Below are 22,533 nucleotides of genomic sequence, written 5' to 3'. Positions count from 1 at the left end.
ATTTTATTGCATATAGCAGGAACCTGTGACTTACACATGCATGAAATTAGGGTAAAACTCTTTGGTTTGCTTTTCAATAGCACTGATATTACTCGTGGGGTATTTTTTAACATAATTGTTTATAAACAATTTTTTAAAAAAATTATTCGGTCATTTTCCAGCAAGATGCAAATGTAAACAATTAAAATAATACATTTTCATAATATTCCATTCAATGCCTTATTATATACCCATACTCTATAATGAATGTGACATTTTTCTGAAGTGTTATGAGAATCACTATTTTTGCTTTTCTCTATTGTGTAGATTACTGGGTTGTGTCTTTTTCCTGAAAATGTCTCTACCTAAATGGCTGTTAACAGATATTTTTCCCCATTGTTTTTCCTTCTAGAGATTCAGAATTCATAACCACAGAGAGCTGCTATTGCTGCATGGATCCTTCTCCACATTGTCTGCAACTGCCCAGGATTTTACAAGGTAATTTCAGTACTGTCACATCACACTTGAAACAGAGTATCTAAAATATATGATTGTGTTTTCTTGTTCATATCATTAATATTTTGTACCACTTATGTAATTTCTTAAGTTCAAGTAAAATGAAATAAATCATACACTGGAAGTGTACATACACTCGACAGTCTTGGGGGAAAAATCTGAACTACTTATTCGTAGAAAAAACACATCTATTGTAACATAAAATTTATTGATTTAGTTTCTCAAAAAATACCAGTGAAAACTTGAATTTGAATGTCTGTGTGGGCTTCCTACAGGAAAAAAAGCATATGCAGACAAATGGGAAAGGCACGTTTATGAGACATATTTGCATTTGATTTCAGCCTTAAATTGCACAAGAATCAGAATCATTACTGTTGAATTTTGTGTCTTTCCTGAGTGGCTTTCAAATTTTGTTTCCAGTTTAGCTCCAAAAGCTAACAGCAGTATTGCAGTCGCAGTGGTGTGCAAGGGTTTGGTCTTCTGTTTGTATCTCTGGACACTATGAACCCACTTTTCATACATGTTTTCATTAACAGTACATATGGGGATGGGATATCATGTGCTTCTTTGCATACTATTATGAGAAGGCTTTAAAATCTACAATAATTTCAATTCAAATGTCTTCTGAAGAATCCATTTCAAGAAAGGAAACAAAAAGTAAAACTGAACAAATATTAACTTAATAATGATTTTAGGTTGTTCAGTCAATATTAAACTGATAAAATGAATCTAAACAGAAATAAATTATTTGAGAACACAACTTTAGAGATTTATAAAGAGATTTTCATGATGCAAATAATGCGTAACTAGAAATGTGTATATTTTTGCATGCTTCACTAATTTTCTATGTTCTAAGATCATTAATATGCATGATCATGTGTTTTTGTGCTTGGATTCTTAGATTTCTTGTGCCATTTATGTTTGTAGTGGTATAAAAGGTGATTTTATTTGAATGTACAGTGTCTTCACTTGTTATTACTTAAGTGACCTTCTATTACTGAAGTGCTAGAAATTGCATGATAACAGAATTAATGCAGTCATGAACTATATGCCATAGACACTGGGAAATTACAAATGCAATTTTGTTTGTATCACCAACTCAGCCAGTGAAAAATCTCTTTATAAATGTGCATCATCAACATGTGAAGAATGTCCTAACAGGGTTCAGCTATTCCGTAGCTTTTCTGCTTTCATCATACAACTATTATGTGAAATGTGTTGAATTAAAGACTATATGTCTTGCAAAGTGCACCTGTTATCCCAAGGCAGGTGCAGGGTGCACCTGTTTACCAGCACTAATCAGGAGGAACTGCAGAATGATCAGTGCTGTTTAAATCCTGGTCCATTGTAAGAGTGCTTTCGAACTAAATAATGACAGATGCAGAAGGTTAGAAAGACAACAGCTCCTGCTGAGTCTAAAAATCTGTATAACGAGGTTAAAATATATATGCATATTTTGTAATTAAAAGTCTGATGTTGTAATTCTTTAAAGAGCCATCACAATTCAGTTTAAGTAGGTCTGTTCACTGGAAATGCATGTTAACTCCTTTCTGCAAAAAAGGTTAGGAGGGATTATTTTTTCTTTAGGGGGCTGCACCAAGGAGATAATTACATACGGTAGGATATAATCACACAAATACAATAAAGAGTTTAGGGCCAAGCAGGATGATGATGTTTCTACTAGTACCTTTGATTGCAGTATAGGGAACTGCATTGTGTTACAATTTTTAACCAAGCACATAATAACCCAGGTATGCTATGTCCTTCTTGTCCTCTCTGTATCTGTCAGCTGTCATGGCAACAACACTGCTGTACAGACTAAAGGGGAAGGGATTGTAAGGACTCTTAAATGGGAGAAATGGCCTTGGGGGATATGTTTTGGGATAATGGGGTCCCACAATCAGAAGTGGGCATTGCAATTTTGAAACTTCTTCAAGATTTCTAGCACAGCCTTGATAATTGAAAAAGTCATTGAGAACTATTCTTCCTTTTAGACTGTTGATCTGCAAACCATTTAGATACTGGGTTCATAATAAAGTTAAAAGGCTTAAATGAATGAATGATTTTTGAATTTTTCAGAAGAATGGTATTGTACAAGTGAACATATACCCACTACTAAGCAGAATCCATAGCATTAGTGAATTGTTTTCTGTGATATCTTTTGAAATTGAGATAATCCTTCAGAGCAGTGTTAGTCAAATCACAGCATGTCTTTACCTTTTGCAGAAGGAACACTTACTGTTCAGAATGACTGCTAGCATTACATGTCAAATTTAGAGATCTCAGCTGTAAATTTCTTTCAGTCTCATTTCTGTTCAACATACATGTTGAGTCAAATCATGAGTGAAGCAGAAACAGTACTTTAATATTAGCAGGTCGTTCTCTTGCGATCCTGCTACTCTTAGTGATGCCATATAAACCCTGATGTACCACACGTATAGACCACACTATTATGTACTGCTAATAGAAAGTTAATCTGACCCAGAACTATTCTGTTTCTAATTCTGATAAATTCAGAACAAAATCTTGCTCCTCTTAAGTTTTACATTATATCTAGTTAAACACTACTATAAAGTGCAATGGTTCCTACAAATTAGGCTGATGACTGGGAAATCTTAGGCTTCTGCTGTTGATGACCTTGAATCCTTCTAGACAGCTAGCAGCAGAAAAATGATAGATTTTCCGGTACTTTCCCAAGCTGCTCTATTGAACAGACAAGAGAAGCCCAATCTGGGCCGTTAAAAAGACACCCATATTATAAGAAAAAACCCTGTTAATTCTCACATTAAATTTCAACCTTCATTCATGCAGGCTGTGCCAACTTACTGCCTCACCTCAGATATGTTCATTCATTCCAAACCTCAGTTTTCAAATCAAGAAAATGCAAATAAATGCATAATTTGCAGGAAACGGATATGTCACAGGGAAGCCTAATGAAGACAATTTTATAAAGAATTTTCCTTGCTTTGGAAGGAAAACGTACACAGGTCACAAAGGAAAATATCAGACTGCATTTAATACACACAAAATTATTCTCTGTCACATATTAGCAATGTTCAAGTGTAAGTATAAAGCAGACAAAGCACCAAGTTTGTAAAGCCAATCTACATAATTATGTAATTGCTGTGAGAGATTAACTGTTCTCACTGCAGTTTTACCACGCAGATGGACTTTTGTGGATTCCTTTACCTTAATTGACCTGTGCTGCAAAGTTCAGGACATCTCTCACTTCAGTCTCCTTCAATACAAGCCAGCCAAGTTCTTCTAGAGAAAGAAATACAAATATTTGTAAGATATTAATGAAAAGCTTGTGTATCTAGGTAAAAGACTGGACTGTTGGGCTGGTTCTGTTGGGGTCAGGATGGCCAAGTTGGTGTTTTCAATTTCTAATTAAAGATTCCATAGGAATAGTTATTCTGCCTAGCAGCTAGCTGCCTGCATGAACCAGGTAAGCTCACTGAGCTAGCAACATAGAGTTCATAGAGTTCTGTTTCGGCATTGTGTGAGTATGGTGAATGGTTGTAATGGTTTCATGATACCTCCTGCCTACTCTCTCCTAACAAGAAAATACAGACTGACAATAGATTTCAAAAGTGAATAGTTGATTTTTTAGTGTTTCAAAATGAAATAGACTCTAAAAACTGGAACTTCTGGCAGATTTTTCAGTAGGTCGCTCTTTACAATATTAGACAAATTATGCCTGTGCCTCAAGTGTGAGTACTATTTGAACTGAAATCCATAGAATTATTGCACCAGGAGCAGACATACTCCAGCTAGATTTACTCTACAACAAATATCAGTTAATGAAACACTACATGCTCCCAGGCTCTAGACATTCTGCAGAAACTCTAGGCAACAGCAGTAGATGTCAATGTATTTTACTGTGTGGAGTGCAAGCAGAGACGTTCACTTTAGTTCACAAGTCTACCTTAAGTCTGTAATGCAACTTCAGCTACACTGGGAGCTAATAACCCTCAACTGGCAAAAGCATGCTTCCAGGAGTAACTTCTGGCCCTTTTAACTAACTCCGATGCAGTTTCATGAGCAATCTTTAACACTGGGCTGTTCCATTCTTTGTATTTAATTACACATGTATGTATTTTTCATTTTTAATTTGTGCATGGCTCATTTTCTTTATGCTATCAATGTAATTATCCCATTCTCTTAAAAATAACTGCCAAGTCTGGAGTTCCAACAACTCCTTTTCAACCAAAGTGTGCATCTACATTACACGGTTAAAGTTTGCAAAAGACCCAATGCACAGAGTGAATACAAAGTATAAGCTGTTCTGATATCAGGTATAAACCCTGATTCAGTGTAAATTGTACTCCTTTGTTCATCAGCTTTGGGAAAAAGTAGTGAGCAAAGTAGACCATGTTGAAAGTTACATAATGCAGCCTGTCTCCCTTACCCAAACACACATCTATTTTTAAAACATTTGAGAACTTGAAACAGCTTAAAATTTTCATATATTCTTTCTTGGAATATATGAGGAAAATGTGCCATAGAGCAGTTCAGCTAAATACAGAATTTACCGGGAATTATGTGAGAGTATGCATGAAACTTTGTGACTTGGTGGCAATAGTAGCTTAAGGAGTTCCTGAGTTATTTTCCCAGCCCCTGCCTATTCAGTCTCACCCTTGCTCCCCAAAGTACTCCTCCCGCCATTAAATCCTCCAGCTTATTATAGGAATGTGTGAAACAGTGAACGTAATAAGGGTAAAATACAATGTAATAATAAAGTGTGTTCTTTGTTTTGGATTTTTTTTTTCCTTACCAGGAAAACACCGAGTTCAACAAGCACAACTTGGAGACAATATACAGGGGCTTAAGCTTAGAACTTCAGGAATGCTTTAAGTTTAGCACTTGCTTAACTGCTTTACCTGATATGATTCAAATCGATCTTGTACATATTTGCAGAATTCTTTGCACACAGTACACAGACCTGTGTGTTTTGTACATATAACTGTCTGCTAAAATCTAATATAAATCCTTTTTCTAAATTTTAGGTGAAAAATGTCCTTTCCAAATATAATCTGCAAGCCCAAACTAGTTAGCAAATGAATAATTTCAATAAATGTAGTAATATGGTGGATAGTTACTGTTGGATCACATAGATAAGAATAACACCACCCCAACCACCCAAGGAACTCTAGAAGTCATGCAGAAGCCACTGTAACATTAATGTTCACAAATTACAGGAGGCAGTTATATACTTATGCTGTCATTTGTGTCTAAAACAAAAACTTGGAAAATTATCAAGTTGCAGACTTTTTGTTTGTTTATTGGTGCTCTGAATTCGCACTCCAGGGTTTAGGTTAGCCCTTCCTCTTTCATGTTTGTTGATGTTATTTTGGAATACAGGCTGTTCCAGCCATCACCTGTCCCACATGGCAACAAGGAAATAACAGCAGTATTAAAGGATTAATTTGACCACAACTGATGGCTTCTGTTTCACTCATGTTCCAGAATGTTCTTGTTTCTACCACTGCATTTCTAACTTCGCTTTTGTTTAAGTAAACCTGGCCTATGCTATCCATAGCCTGCTTGGCTGCTTCATTTTCCTATTATTAGTTATCATCAACAGGTTTTTCCATAGCTATGAACTTATTTTTCCCCTTCTGTGCAGAGTTAGGAATGTTAAATACACTTCAATAGAGGAAAAAAAAAAAATCCTAATTGATGGTAGTCTGAGGGCTTTAAACATTTAAGGGCTACCTTACTAAGTTGCCAGCGGATAAAAGGCCCGTGCCTCACTGCATGTTTATTTGCATAAATACTAACATCCAAAATCGCATAAATTTACAATATTTGCTTTAAATAACATTCTATATGAAAACAAGAAATAACATGGCGAGCAAACCTGCAGGTGACTTACATTGTCCTATCCTTGCTTGTGGGGAGAAGATTACAGGTTGTCATCCATTTTATACCAAAGTGGTTTAAAAATCCTGAAAGATACACATGGTATACCAGGAAAACAATGACTGCTCTGCACACTTGCTTATCACATGTCTACTTAAGGTGTATGGAGACAGGATTAGATAAATTCAGATTTGAAGAGTATCTTGCTCCATAACTAGTCAGAGTTAGCTCATATTTGCCACTTCCAACCAGAGCACAAGACCATTTTGTAGTCCTGGAAAAATGTTCAGGTTTAGTAAACTTTGCATTTTTCCTTAGAACAAATCTGAGATCAATAAAACTTAACACTTAGACCAAATAAGAAGTGATCACCTGTTTACTAATGAGGTTGTATGTGAGATGACATACAAGTTCAAACACTCTCAGTATGTAACATCTGTTAGAGCTGTAACTCTATGCTGTCTACCAGGGTGCTATGAATGGAGATGGCTTTCAGTGCAAAGTGAGATACTTTTTCAGAGAAACAAATAGGCATTCTAGTCCTAGCAGAGAACCTGGGATTTTAGAACACAAAAGACTAACCCTGTGGCAACCCAGTAAGTTTTCTGGAGGTGACAAGAAAAGCATCAGATAAATTTTGCTCTAAAGTTCTGCTGTTATAGAGAGGCAAAGAGATCAAATATTTGATGGAAAATAGTAAGGATTGTGTTGCATCCCTGAAATCGGTAGTTTTCAATATTTGCATTTGCATGCAGGATGCGTGTTTGTTCACCATCTTTTACAAGTGTGATTCAGTCCACATAGAGATATGTTTCTCATTTAGCATGTGTGTTTGTATTTTCAACCTGATAGAATTGCATAGGAATCAAGCCAATAAAGTTAAATGAAAAATAATGCTGCTCTTATTGCTCATTTAAGTAGGTCTACCCAATTTAACTCAAAGTAAGGTCTGTGATAAGGCTAGCTTATTAGTATTAATTTTAACTTATCCTGTAGAATTTTGTAGCCATATGATTTTCTATTAAATTATGTAATAGCATCTGAACAAAAAAAAGAACCCTAAAAACCTCACCTTTGTGGAAATGTTACCTATTTCACTACAGGAGGGAAATCATCATGCAAATTCAGGGATTAAGGAAGTTAGAGCATCCCAAAGCCATGCCCAATCTGGCCAAGGAACACTTGTTCCCACTGCCAAAATGAAACAGCAGGTCCAGGGGATGTCCTCAGACCTGAGCTAAATATGGCTGTTCACAGTTCTGGCAGGCCTAGGGTAGGGAAGGATCTTGGAATACCCCCATTTGCAGTTGAAGGCACACCGTCCCCTACAGAAGCCTACAAAGCAACAGACAGGGAGACTAAGTAAATATCAAACCCTGCATCCTTTCTGCGTCCATGCAAGAATTGTGTTAAACTTTTTTTTGTTTTTAAAATAAGAGTAAGATCTGTAATTAGAGATTTGCCCACTTGTGAAACAGTGAAATGCAGGTACGTCTTATGGGCATGATGGTTTAAGTTGAGTTAGAAGATGGCATTATCAGCATTAAATAACCAGGTTCCCAGCTGACAAAAAAAGATATTGCTCCACCTTCTTTGCACTTCTTGCATTCTTAGCATTCTTTCCATAAATCATTTAATAGCTGCCCTATTCATAGGAAAATGTATTGCTGAAGCTAAAAGGTGTTTGGTTTTTTTCCCCTCCACTCTCATTGAAGGGAAACGTAATAAATTAAGCCTGATTTGCATGCAGGTTTGCATACACAAAACTCTTGTCATGAAGTAGCAAACAATAGGCTGCTCATGTCAGAACACATTGTTCAAAAAACAGCATAAAAAATAGCTACTGAGCTGTAAGGCACATCAGTATTACCCAACTGTTCTGTGTTACTGATATTTGCCACAACAAATCTACACCTCTACAAAGGCAATAAAAAGAAATAAAACTCAGCAGTTCTCACCTGCATTACTTTGTGGGACATCCTGACAAGAGGGAAATTCTGAGTCCTCGATAAACCTGTATGCAGAATGTATAAGTATAAAAAGCTTGCTCTGGTGACACAAATGATACCCCTCTCTTTCAATCTGCTGCCTGGAAGCATACCTCACTTCATTTATTGGGCAATGTATAATTAGCTACTATCTGTGTAAAGTTCTCATGAAACTTTTGGCATTACAATGTTGAGCAGATTGCTTCTGCAACTGGTGGCATTGCAGGAGTAAAAGCATGTTACCAGTCCAGCTGGACATGCTGATATCATAGGTCACCTACACAATGGCACGTAGTTACATCAGAGCTTCTGACAGCTCTTCATGGCAAGTATCAGCATGCCAAGGTTTAGGTCTGTTTACTTCTTGCTTAGTGTCTGCTTACCTGACTTATCTTCTGGAATCTGTCAGAGGAACAGAAGCAAGAGGAACTGATTACTGTAACTATCACTAGTAAGTAGGAGGCAGCAGGAGAGATTTTTGTTTGGAAAGGATTGAATGAGAGCAGTAATAACAGTTCAGGGCAGTTACCCTACCAAAGCACACCTAACATTTGAAGAATATTGCTGGCAGTCTTTGTCATGAAGTGAAAGCACATTTAAAAAAATTTAAAAAGACATAAGCACAGAAAGCTTCTGTCATCCTAGGGTTAGGGTGCTCCCTTCAGATTGCCTCTGAAACATTTAGCAGAAATGAAGGACCACTCCCAACATAAAGAAACTGTGCAGTAGACAGACTTCACTATTTATTTTGGCAACCATTTCCATTTCAAATACACTCAGTTTACACTGCATAAGGTATTTATTTTCCTAAGAGCAAAATGCATGCATACAGAATTTCCTAGCCTCCTGCCTGGTTCTATGGTTGTATGAACCGAGGTAGCTGATTTTGCACTGCCTCCTGTACTTTCCCTTGCGACTTTTGACTCTGGCTGTTGTGTGACTGTGCTGCCCTACTAGCTGCAGGTCTGATCTGTTTCAGTCTACTATAGCAATCCTACATGCCCACAATAATATTTATTTAAAATCATTCACATTCCCCACTTCATCTGCCATTGAACTACAGTTGCACCTGGTATGAAATGGACGTTTCACAGGTGAAAGCAATGCCATGTTACATTTTAAGGACATGATGTTAGTAAGCATAGCTTCTAAACTATATTTGGAAACCCATCCAGGGAGCCAGAATACTGTTAAGGAAAGTTGAGATATGGCAAGGATAGTATAGGCAATTCAATTCTATGGATCACAGACTTAACTGGGACCAAAATGATTAGGAGCTCGGTTATATTCCAGTAGTTTAGGATTGCATCACTATCTGCTCACACTATTCTTTTTTTACCCAGTAAAGAATAGATACCTATAATACCTCCTTTTCCATGGTTGTCAGAGAGGTGTGATTCCATGGGATTACAAGTAACACAGGTACATCTGTTCTAACAGAAAGGTTGTAATTGTGCAGCATAGAAAGCACTCATTTCCTAGCACCACCTAAGAGCCTATGTACTAGAAACTGCTTTGCTGCTTTGAAATGAGGAGCAGGTGAGCAACTGCTAAACCTGAGACTAAAAATCAACAGTAAGATAATGAGAACAATTAGAGGTACAGGTGGGAGACAGATACAAATAATTTCAGAAAAAATATAAGGATCATGACCTGAACCACAAAGATGCTGGTGTAATTCAGCATGTCCTCAACATTTTTTTTTTCTGGCATGTTTATGTTTACTCATGCACCAATCTTAAAAATTGACTCAGGCTTATGCTATTCAGCTGTTCTCTTGATTGTTCCAGTGATGATGATAGGTTAAAAAATGAGGTTTATTGAGTTTAAAAAAGGGATAAAAGATCCGATCAACTCTGGCTTGATTTTTGTGCTACTAATTTCATAGAATCATAGAATGGTTTGGGTTGGAAGGGACCTTAAAGATCATCTAGTTCCAACCCCCTGCTGCGGGCAGGGACACCCTCCACTAGACCACGTTGCCCAAAGCCTCATCCAACCTGGTCTTGAACACTTCCAGGGATGGGGCCTCCACAACCTCTCTGGGCAACCTGTGCCAGTGCCTCACCACTCTAACAGTAAAAAATTCCTTTCTAGCATCTAATCTAAATCGACCCTCCTCTTCAGCTTAAACCCATTACCCCTTGTCCTGTCACTACACTCCCTCATAAACAGTCCCTCACCATCTTTCCTGCAGGCCCCTTCAGGTACTGGAAGGCCGCAATTAGATCTCCCCAGAGCTGCCTTTTCTCCAGGCTGAACAATCCCAACTCTCTCAGCCTGTCCTCATAGGAGAGGTGCTCCATCCCTCCCATCAGCTTCGTGGCCCTCCTCTGGACTCCCTCCCACAGCTCCATGTCTCTCCTGTCCTGGGGCCCCCAGAGCTGGACGCAGTACTCCAGGTGGGGTCTCACCAGAGCAGAGTAGAGGGGCAGGATCCCCTCCCTCGACCTGCTGGTCACACCTCTTTTGATGCAGCCCAGGATGTGGTTGGCTTTCTGGGCTGCAAGCGCACGCTGCTGGCTCATGTTGAGCTTCTCATCAATCAATACCCCCAAGTCCTTCTCCCTCAGGGCTGCTTTCAATCCATTCCTCACCCAGCCTATAGTCGTGCTTGGGATTGCACCGACCCACATGCAGGACCTTGCACTTGGCCTTGTTGAACTTCATGCAGTTCGCATGGGCCCACCTGTCCAGCCTGTCAAGGTCCCTCTGGATGGCAAAATCAAAATTTAAATCAAAACAGTTAGATAGCCTGCTTGATTCATGGGCATGCTAAGAGTATCAGATGCCTAACATCAACTGGAGACATAAAATTGTAAAACTAAAAAGCTGGTGGCTGTAAAATTGCTGGAGCAGGAACAGAAAAAGGAAGAGCAAAAGAAGTTGAAAATAAGACCTTATTAATGTAAAACAGGATTTTGAATGCGCTTTGCTGCATACACCCACACCCTACAAGTGCTTTAGAGATCTGTAAAGATTCTTCAGCTCTCCATTTGTCTGGTTTCTGCTACTACAGATAGAAAATTAAGTATCTGATTTCCACCTACCATTTCCAACACTAGATTTGGTAAGGACTTAGCAGGCAACGGGTTCAATTTTTTCTCATCTGATGGTCATTTCTGACAAAACCCAGTGTTTATCTCTCTGAGCAGAGAAAAATGAGTGAGGAAGCATTTTAGAATGGTATGTACAAATACCATTGTAAAAGAAAAATCAGAAAAACCAACGTTAGTTAATCACTGCCTTAGGCCCCAATTCAGCAAACTACTGTGTACTTGCAGAGGCCTTCTGAAACCAAGGAGCATTCAGAGAGGTTCCAATGCCCACGTGGTGGTGGTATACTTTGCATGGTGAGAAGCATCCGTCAGTCAGTGTTGGCTTAACAGGTGAGGAGCTGAGCTCTCCAGTTTCAGTTTAAATAGAGGGGAGTTGGCATTCTTGGTACTGTGCAAGACAACTCCATGAGTTAAAATTTTATCAGGAATCTTTGTCAAAGGAACAATTAATAGTTTTTTACCAATCAACTTAAATAGGAAATAAATAGCATGCAGGTTAGAAATTAGGATTAGCTGCTTCTAGAATTGGCTTGATTTGCTGCCTTGCTTCTTAAAGAGCAATGGATATCATGTGCTGCAAAAGGCTAAAACCATAGTTTGCTGCAAAGAGATTTGGAGAGGAAAGCTTTTAGGATTTAAAAAGAATCAAAACCAAGCTGAGGTAAAGCATAATTAGTACTGCAATTTAGTCAACACAAGACAAGCAAAAATTAGTTTTAGAGAGGTATTCTGAAAATTAATTTGCACAGGATATCAGCAGGCAGTATATTGTGAAGTCCACTCAGGAAGGGTTGTTTGGGTACATGAAAGTTCTTACCACCTTACAACTAGATACACAACATGAATATGAAAAAATTAAGTGTCTTTCTGTCCAGGTACTGACAGCCCTGCAGGTTTGTAGCACGTGACAAGTACCGAGACGTACTTAACAGCAACACCTCCAGGACTACAGAAAATAAAGTATTGCAGTCGCCAGCACTTAAAGCAGGGAAAGCTAGAGGTTACGAGAAGCTTACAGCAGGCTCTTGGTTCATACTTTACAAATCTTAAGCTATGGGTACTTAGGCAAAAAAAAATAAAAAAATCACATAGCTCTGGGTCAGCTGTTTGGATCCATTGGAAGGAGTTGTAAGGATTGCTGTAAAGTGCCATAAGCCGGCAGTGTTATGAATTGGCAAACCTAATGGGAAGAAGTTCATTATTTTCCCCACCTGGGAATGTTTTCACATGAAGCAACAAAGAAACTATTGACACTACTAAACAGTGAAGAATTTCATAATGCATCTCATCATGAGAGAAAGGTTAGTGCATTGTAATTCAGAATGTATCTGGCAAAGTCCCCACTGCTATTTACTGGAGAAGTAAATACTGGCAGGACTGGAATGTGATTTTCTTTTAGATACCTGCACCGCACCTCTTGGTGTCATCTTTGAACAAGGAGTAACACTTAAGATCTCATGAGTTTATCATCTGGAAGGATAGGCTTTCCAGAATCTTACAGTTACATACAAATCTTTAAGCCTTGAGGTCTAGATTTACTCTTCTTCCACTTTGTAAGAATATTACAGTCTTAGATGTTTGCTTTATAAGACAGGTGTGAATGAAACCTAAGATATTTGCAAACTCTTTTTATGATATTTTGCACAGTGTCCTGCACTTTCTTCTTCTAATATTTTTTCATACATGAGCAAAGAACTAAGGAGGTCATACTACATTTGGAAAACTAGGTAAACAATAATGACATTTATATCGCTAATTGTTTACCAAGCATTGAGTGTTCATCACTGCATCAAGAGACTGCAGCATTTTAGATTTTTTTGGTGTGTGTAATTTAGAAGTCTCCCATTGTTTACAAAAAGCAACCATAGTTTGCAATAGCCACATCAAATTTTTCCTCTTTCTTACAAAATGGTCTCACAGTGACAGCTAATGTGTGCTGGCCGTGTCTTGCCACTGATGAAATGGGGAAGGTTCTGTCCCCCAGCCCTGCAGTCTGTCACAAAGTATGATGCATCTGCACACTGAAGTCTCTCATCAGAATCATCCCAAAACTGATTCAGCACAAACTATTTAGGTTAACATTAGCAAGTCTTAGTAGCGTTTTTCTTGAGTTGGGTTCACTCTGACTGAATCAAAGTGAGAAATGATTACTTCAGCATTTGTGTGGGTAGAGTTATCAGGATGTGAAAGGCACTGACCACCAACAGGAGGGAGTGATGAATGGTGGAAAGGTCACATGCAGCCACAACAGTGAAGCAGTGGCTTCAAAGAGAATATTAAACCCTGCATTCATAATCTAGGCAAACCATTACCATTAATAAAGTAAATAACAACCTAGAATGATCTTTGACTACTTTGCCTAATCCAGTAAAAAGCTCCACAACAAGCTTGGCCCTTAAAATAAATATGAAGTACAGAGTAAATTGCCATGCAGATTAATTACATTTCCTGCATGTTGACTGTAACAAGAGATTTAGCAGATATTCCTGCTAACAGCTCTCCATTGTGTCCTCATCACTAGTGCAAACTTTGCATCTAATGTTGCTCCTCTGTACTCTTCTCCTAAGCTGCCTGCAATTATCTGATCAGCAAACTGGTTTGGATTTGGCAGATGAGTGAGTCTCACATTTATGTTACCTTGTTGTGGCTTAATTTTCCTTAAATCTAGTGGTTTTGGGTTTTTTTTGTTTTGTTTGGTCATTGTTGGGTTTTGTGGGGGTTTTTTTGAAATAAAGATAGTTGATTACAAAACATTTTGTTCAGAGTGTAATAGGTTTAGCAAAATTTCTTGAGATGTAGATGAGGCTCTACCTGGACTGCTGGGGCATGAAGGTGCCTGAAAGTTCCAAGTTCTCAGCTGAAGCAACACCTTGTATTGTAGGACTCCAGGGTTTGCAGCTGATCCCACGACTACGTGGCACAACCCTGAGGCTGTGGTACAAGGGAGCCCTGGCTGCCCAGATCTCTGCTGTGAAATCCCAAATTGCTAACACGGTTTGGGTTTCAACACCCTCCCTGGTACTAGAGCCCGGGCTGAAGAGTCACAGACTCTGCTGCTGCAGACCCAGGACACGGAACCAGGAAACTGTGTAATAGGAACCCAGGGAAAGTGTTTTTAACGAGGTCAATGACAGCGCAGCTGCCCCAGGGATTCAGCAGCAGTGTAACTCAGACACAGGTAGGAACTCATTACTCATTTACAATTAGTCAAGACACACTGCCTGCCAGTGAAGGCTTCAAATATTTGCAGTTTTACTATGGCAGAAGGAAAGCAAGTAGTAACCTATTCTGACCACTTCAGGGCTGGATGTGTTTGTGGTAAGATGGGAGCAGCCTTTAAGAGTTAATTCAACATTTAAATGAGGAACAAATAATTGCAGTCATGGAACACAGTGTCATGTGAAGATAGCTGCATCTCAACACAAAACACTATAAGAATGAAATAATCAACTGAGAATTTTTGCAGACAAAACTAGTCAGTTCTTGTAGCCCAAATTCTCTTTTCAAGCAGCATCAGTCAGTAAATATGTTTGTAAATCAGACTATAGGTCTGTAAAGATCAGCAGGCAAAAAGCCACCCCTAAAACCCAGACTTTTCCCCTCCAAAAGCCATATGCTTACCATATTGGTAAAGTACATGAATCGGAGCATTACCTTCCACAGAGCAGTGCTGCTGCTCATGTCGGAACAGTAGTTAAGTTTCCCTGCAGGTGCTAGACTGATATGCAGTAGCTCCAGGAAGGTATCAATATGGCTGGTTATCAAACCCAATTCTCTCTGAAAAACACAAAAATACAGATGAAGAAGAGTTCTCCTAATTTGTTTTCTTACAAAGTAGCTCTGTTTTGAGGAGAAATAGGATTACATGGCATGCAGTCATCTTTCCACTCCTCTTTGAACAGCCGCTTCATCAACTGAGCTGATGTGTCAAGCCAGCTGAATGGTCACAGGGGAGCTAGTTAATCTCCGTGGTAAGGGAACCCTCTAGAACACATACTTTTGTCTGTGAAGAACTGGCACTTTGGCAGCACTTTCTCATTACACATAAGCCAGAAGTGGTATTTGGTTGACAGCATCGGGGAAGCAATGAGGCACAAACTCTTGTCCTTTTGCAAACCTGCATGGATTTCCTTTTATTAGTTGGGACTGAGAATGAGGAGAGTCAAACAAAATGCTGAGTGACAAAGGAGTTGCTTTTTAATGTCTGCTGTTGTTTAGCAACATCATTCTTAGCATAATTCGCACCTTATTTTCCCCTACACTTTTGCCCACACATTTGTCCACAATGGAACATTTGCCATTTCAGCTCTAAAGAAATCAATTTCTTCTCAGTTTCGTGAACTACATACTCCACAGGATCTATATTTCTGGGCAGTTTGTTTTATGTCTGCTGAATCCAAGATATGACAGCGCTGACTGAATGCGTTCCTCTGTTGTCACACAAGCAAGTCTCTCTATAACAAATGCTGCCAGCTGCTGAGTTGCAGGGCATATTTATGGTCCACCTACTGGGCTGAGATTCTTGGAAGGGCTGTTACAGCAGGGCAGGAATTCCTGTTCTGAGGACAGGAATTACAGCTTAGTCCCCAGCACATGCTGACTTCAGAGAATCTTACAGTCATGGCAGAAGGACACCACCAGAAGGTCATTTACCTTTTTTCTTAAACAACAATGTTAGCGGTGTAGGTAGGTTTCAACTCCCAAGTGAGAACTTACCTGAGTGGGTACAAAACTATGAATAGTTAGGGCAGCCTTGAGAGTGAAAAAGTTTAAACATAAAAAATAAAATAATAAAGAAGAATGCAAAAAAGATTGCAGTCATACTGACCAATTGGCATGTGAAAATATAGTCTGGTTTCTGAAATTTTATGTGATCAGCACCATGTAGCTCCAGCAGGGAAACTCTAAGGATGATTTTTATTTAGTGATAGTATTTTGCATAATAGCAGCCAATTATATTCCTCAGGCATGCAAATTTTGATTGCCTAGACATACACTATCTCGGTCTCTGACCTTCTGTGACTATTATACTGCTCTTTCCTCAGGCAAATTGCTCAAGTCAGCGATTAAGGAGACTTTTAAAGACATAAGCAGTATATTACACACGCACAGGTACACACTCTTCTATACAAATGCTTTATTAAAAATGGTTCTGCGATGGCCCGTAACAAAACTATATGTAGAGTTAAAAAAATAATCAAGACAAAACGGTATCTATTACAATGCATTACTAAGTTTTCTATCATTCCAAAAGTCTGGTCAGTGCCCAGATATGAACAGTTAAACTTGCTGTCTATGTGTGCTGCAGGTGTCCAGTTTGAGACATTACATAAATGTGGAACTTGATTCAAGTCTTGGTTTGAAAAAACTTCACATATATTTTGAAATTTTGTTTGTTGCTAGAGTGTAGGAAAAATAAGCATTATTTCTAATATTTAAACATGGACAAACAGCATGGACTTTTACAAAATGAAAAAAAAAAATTACAGGGACTTTTTACAATATCTGCAATTGATACTTTGAAAGATCCAGCCTTTGGAATTAAAACTCAGAGATGGTTAAAGCTTTCTGTCTTCCCTTTCTTCTTCACTCCCTCCCTCCCTCTATTCAAATTCTTTACTCAGTAGAAATGAGTCCTGTAGAATGTTAAGATAGAACAAATGTGTTTTCTTCTCAGAAAACACATGTATTTTATATATATATTCAGGACAGATCTTGTTTTCCTTATGTGGATAGATTTGCATGTGTAAGGCAAAAAAAACAATTGTCCCTGTAATTAGAATTGAAAACATTAAGATACAACTGCACCAGCAGAAGACAATTCCATTATATTTTTGTTATGCTTCCCTTCAGTTTCAAAATTACTGCTGTGTCCATGATGATGCTAGCTTGCTTCACAGCCATATTCCCCTTGGGACTGAAAGGGGCTCAAAATGTAGACAACATATGCATTAGTATGAGAGGAAACCAAAGACAGCACTCACCGTTCAAGTATTGGTTGTTACTCACTATACAGTAGTTTTTATTATAGATCCTTCAGTGTCTCAGAATAGCTTTGGCCAAATAAGACCTTGCTAAGCATGTCTAGTACAGGCAGCCTATATCAGCAGGAGAGGATATTTAAAGATACAACCACCTTTCTATTAGCACTTTAAAAAGCATAGTAATATTAGTACCTTGCCAGAAAAAGCTTCATGCCTAAGGCAAACAGCAGCTTCTCAAGGATGTCTGTAGAGGACCATGGTTGGCAGCAATACAAGTGGAATGTCTCAGGAGAGCTCTTCACTATTCTTGCTGTTATGAACCCTGATTTTTTATGTGGAGCTGCCAAATGTGGAGTGTTTGTGATTTGAATAAGTATAATGAGTAACAAGTTTGTGGCTGTCAGAAGGTAAGATGCAGTGTGGGTCCCAGAGACAACAGGCTAATGCTAATCATCTGCCCACAGATCATTTCCTCTCATAAATAGCTATACTTTAGTGTCTTAGAATCCTTCATTTAAACCTCTGTTCCTTCCCTGGAATACAGCGTGTTATTTGTGCTGATACTACTGTAAAAATGGGTGTTAAACTGGTTGAGCACAGAGTTACTGTGGCCAAGGTGGCTAGAAGGCATAGAATTGGACCACTCTCCCACACCATGACTGGGGATATTAGAGAGTGGAGAGTAGGAATTAAAGCCTACCATATTCTGTCCCATTTTGTCAATGGGTTCAGAGTTGAGTCCCAAAGGCACTGAGCGGCTCCCCGAGTTAGAGCCGTTAACATATGCAGTCATACTGGAGAGGAAGTTACTGAGACACGGGCTACTGGAAGATGGAGGTGGAGATCCTTTCTCAGGTGAACTGTCAGTCCCAGGTGATGAGTTTTCCAAGATATCCTGATGCTCTACAGCTTTGGGGCTGCCAGTCAGGGCACTATCCTCTGATTTCTCAGATGCAAGAGTGGCAGCACTAGCTCCAATGTCAGACTTCCTTTTCCTCTTCCTGCGAAAGTTTCCATTGTCAAACATCTTTTCACAGTTCGGGTCCAGGGTCCAGTAATTCCCTTTTCCTGTCAAAGGGGACAAAAGCACATTTTTCATTTTAAAATATATGCACAGACAGAAAAGAGTAGTCATCTAAGGCTTTACAATGTTGTTCTCATTTCACAGAAACAGAACAATTGCATGTACAAAAATACATATTTTTTAATCACACAAAAGCAGAAGTCTGTTGAATTTAGAAAAAAGTGTAAAGTTTTGGGCTGTAACCTTTAGCCCTTACTCTTCAAACAGTTAAGACTACAAGTGGAGCCACTGGGAGGACTTTTTGTTTTGTTTTCTTGGTGAGGGAAGGAGGTTTACAGCATATAGCTGGTCCTCTGAATTTACAGCAGAAAGTAATCAAATCCCATACTGGGCTGCTCCTACAGATTCAGTGGGGTAGGACAGGTTTATCATGAGACAGAACCAGATTTTTGGCCCTCTGTGGCAGCGTAACTGGATGGTTTTATATGTTCCCAATGGTTCTTAACAGCTATTAATAGAAAACAATAAATAAAGGAACAATCTGACAACACATCAGCCAAGGGGTTAGAAACAGCGGAGGGGTGATTCCAAGCAAAATGCTATTTGAAACAAACAAAATAAAAGCAGACTGCTCTCCTTTTGAGAATTATTGTTGACTCCCTAAAGCTACTGGAATTTTTTGACAAATCTGAGTTTGCTTTATCCCCTTTCCATTAATTCCCAGTTGTTTGACATAAGTCATATGCATTACATAGAATTGGTTTTTGAATGCTCCTCTGCTTGTTGAGCCTCATGCTCAGCACATTGATCAGTTCTCAGGAAGACCTACTACAGTAAAGAATCCCCTTCCCTGCAGAGATTTAATAGCAACACTGATTCAGACCTCAACTATGCATAGCTGCCTTCTAGTTCAGACCTACGAAAATAGAAGAGCTACTATGTGTATGTCCTGTATCTAGGCTATTACGTCTCTTTAAAATGTATTAAACGTTTTTAAATTTATCAGTTTTAATTAAAGGGGGTAAAAAGAGGGGGAGAGCGAGCTATACCTGGATCATCTTCATCTCGGGGCACCTTCTTGAAGCAGTCGTTGAGAGACAAGTTGTGCCGTATGGAGTTCTGCCAGCCAGCTTTGCTTTTGTTGTAAAATGGGAAGTTGTCAGCCACATACTGGTAGATCTGACTGAGAGTCAGCCTTTTTTCGGGCGCTCCATGGATAGCCATGGCGATAAGCGCAGAGTAGGAGTAAGGTGGTCTAACCAGCTTCATAAGCTCTTCTTGGGACGGGAGAGGAAGCCAGCCAAAGTCCGTTCCTCCCAAGCCATGCATGTTAGGCAAGAGCTGCCTTTGCATCCCGTAAGACTGAGGAATGAAGGGACTGGCATTGGATCCTGGGAGATAGGGTGGTGGGGTAATGGAAGGTCCATTTAGCCAGAGGTAAGGATTGGGAGTGGTGTTGTAATCCGTCGTCTCAAAGGTACTCGGTCGCTGTGGACTAGGGATGTTCTGTGGATGGAAAAAATTCTCATAGTAGATACTCATCTCTGGAGGTTCTTGACCAATATTTGGAAATTGCGGGCTGCAGCGTGGTGGAGAGTGTGTTTGTGGATCAAAGGAGCTCATGCTCTAACACAGGCAGCTGATAAGTTATGACACCTGTGCTAGTGCTCCTTTCCTAAGACAGGTGCATCACCCGTGCCCTTCCCTACCTACTTATGCACCTGTAAATGTTTCAGCTTGTGCTGCAGGCTCCACCCCACAGCCCTGAGTGGCTGCAGATGAGGACGATATCCTTTTTGGAATGCTGGCAGTCCCAGCCAGTCACTGATGTCACATCAACCAAACCTGAAAGTTACAACTGTTTATCTTCTTAAATGAATGAAGGAATTTTCCACTAATGTGATGCACATAAAGAAAGCCTAAGGTGCCTTGAAGTTAAAACCCCTCATCAGAGATCCTCCTCTTTCCACCTTTCACAGTGAAGCTTTAGCATTTAGTATTTCTTTCTTTTTAAAGAAAAGAATGCAAAAGCCATTGTCACTCATCAATGAAACAGTAGGCATATATACTTAAAAAAAGAAAAAAGAAAAAAAGAAAAGAAAAGGTCAGACCTCCATTTCTTTCTATAATTTTAATTGCAGAGTTGTTTGTACTTCCCCCTAGGCAATCACAGAACTACAGGCAAATTCTGTAGCTGGTTACTCACGTGAGTAATCTTACTGATATAAATGGAATTACTCCCTAAAGTAAGGATTAATCTTGTGAGAAAAAAATTTCAAGCTTAATCATCAAACCTTTCTTAGAGCTTAAATTGGTGAACTGAGATGGGAAATCATTATTTGCTACTTCCTCTTTGCTGCAGAATTGGCGCAGAGAGCTCATAAAACCTCTTAGCAGAATTCCCAAACAGGAAAGAGGCAGTGTTCAGCACGGCTCTTTTCAGCTTATTTCCAATAAATTCATTTGTATCTGTACAGGTAAAAGTTGATTCCTTAAAATTAAGCAACAAGGAAAAACCTCTTTTATGACTTGGAAAAATACTTACTGTGTTGCATGGCACCCTGCACTTTCAAAGGAGGAAAAAGCAGAGCTGCCATCTCACCTGTCTCAGAACGAGGATAGTTCTTACGACTGTGTCACTGCATAAAAGATTGCACTGTAGTTAAAAGCATAGTTGCAGTTCCCTTCAGAAGTGATATTTGCATATGGGTTTTTATGTTTAAGGCACATAGATATATCTGGAACTTGACTCAGCTTTAATAACCCATGCAATTAAAGAAAGTCCTGGTACAACAAGGTCTTTAAAATAGCTGTAGTCCTATAATTTCTGCAGAAACATGAGTTTTGACCTGTAGATTTGAATTCCTGGCTGTACCAAAGACTTTCTTGCTTTGTCACACATTCATCAGTTTACTTAATCTTTTGTGCTGCAGCACCACCAAGATTTCCCCCTTCCCAAAGCAGCAGTGATTCACCAATGTCATGTTGATACTGTTGCTTTGAAAGGTATGAAAAAATTTTCACTGGAAATACAACTGAAATATTGAGTCCAGAATGACCAAGCTAGCAAATTTGCCAGCTCAGAAATACGTCTATAGAGCTGTCATTTAAAAAATGCATGCTCTCACTGCACATGAAATCATTTGTACTACAACTGTGGACAAACAAGTTGCTATTCTAATTTGAATGACAGAGTTCAGAGTTTGTAAATGCTAACTAGCCTATGCAGAGATACACATTAAACGGACAAAAGTTAAGCGGAACGTAGTGGTGCTGGCTTATTTTCTAACTGACAACTGCTGTGCAAAAGGTGACTTGGACAAAAAAAAAAACCCCAAACCACAAAACCAAAACCAAATGATGATTCATTTTTCAAGAAATAATAGTGTACCTCCCCCTCCTCATGAAAGCTATCTGAAATATTTTTTTCCTCCATAAGAATCTGAGTTACAAACATCCAAAAAGCTGTTTAAGCAACATTGCCTACAGCTCCCTAATTAACTTAATAACATATAGATATATTTTAAAAGTATATCTGTAGTCCTGCAAATATTAATGTTACAAATATTGCTAATTAAAAAACCCTATTATTTACAGAAGAGTCAACGGAACAAAATGTTTAAGAAATGCTCAAATGACTAAAACCAGGAGTTGCTTTTACAATAAACTAAGACCCAGAATAAGTAAATTTTTGATCCTCTCAACAAATTACATTTTTGGGGAAAAAAAAACCCAAACCAAACCCGGACATTGAAAACAAGAAAAACTTGCAAATTTATTACTGCTCAGGGTTCATTTATCCCAAGAAGTAAAAATTCACCTGACTGCATCATGGACTTCGATAAGTGGCATCTAAATACTTATTCTGAGGTGTTCTGTGTATGGATAGTTACAGGTAAAATACACTGAAGTGGGTGCTGAGTGAATACATGCTTTGAAAGTATGCCAGGCTTGACAAAGGAAAAAAATATTACTTCTGCAACCAGAGACTGATGAAGGTTGTAAACTTCCTCTGCAAATTAATCTTTATGAAGTTTTGGTGCAGTGCATTTTAGCAAGGTCAGCCCCTAGCTGTGCTCTGCAGCTGCCCGAGAACACGTTACTACCAGACCTACCTA

At 38.9% G+C, this 22,533-nt stretch overlaps 2 protein-coding genes across 2 annotated transcripts in view; both read right to left on the bottom strand.

Annotated features, from left to right (window-relative positions):
* KCNIP1 (potassium voltage-gated channel interacting protein 1) overlaps positions 1–15,179 on the bottom strand; it is a 615,599-nt gene extending 600,420 nt beyond the window's left edge. The window contains exons 1-2 of the mRNA XM_054841792.1: positions 15,062–15,179; positions 3,685–3,759 (exon numbers count right to left, since the gene is read on the bottom strand). The gene's annotated coding sequence lies outside the window, so the exon portion shown is untranslated. The remainder of the gene's footprint in view (positions 1–3,684; positions 3,760–15,061) is intronic.
* Positions 15,180–16,525: 1,346 nt separating this feature from the next.
* On the bottom strand, positions 16,526–21,720 carry FOXI1 (forkhead box I1). Its single transcript, XM_054841791.1, has 2 exons — positions 19,465–21,720; positions 16,526–18,459 (listed from the first exon to the last, which is right to left on the bottom strand). Exons 1-2 carry the CDS (start codon positions 20,036–20,038, stop codon positions 17,906–17,908), a joined length of 1,128 nt encoding a protein of 375 aa, XP_054697766.1. The 5' UTR covers positions 20,039–21,720; the 3' UTR covers positions 16,526–17,905.
* Positions 21,721–22,533: the final 813 nt, after the last annotated feature.

This window comes from Grus americana, chromosome 14, assembly GCF_028858705.1.
Source record: "Grus americana isolate bGruAme1 chromosome 14, bGruAme1.mat, whole genome shotgun sequence".
Taxonomy (NCBI): domain Eukaryota; kingdom Metazoa; phylum Chordata; class Aves; order Gruiformes; family Gruidae; genus Grus; species Grus americana.
Note: the sequence above shows the minus strand (reverse complement) of the source record. Positions and strands in the feature narration are given on the sequence as shown.

Excerpts from the sequence above, each read along its gene's own strand:
- FOXI1 (XM_054841791.1), bottom strand. The coding sequence starts at position 20,038 with ATGAGCTCCTTTGATCCACAAACACACTCTCCACCACGCTGCAGCCCG. Across the intron at positions 18,460-19,464 it reads CCGAGATGAAGATGATCCAG|GAAAAGGGAATTACTGGACC; the intron begins GTATAGCTCGCT and ends CCCCTTTGACAG.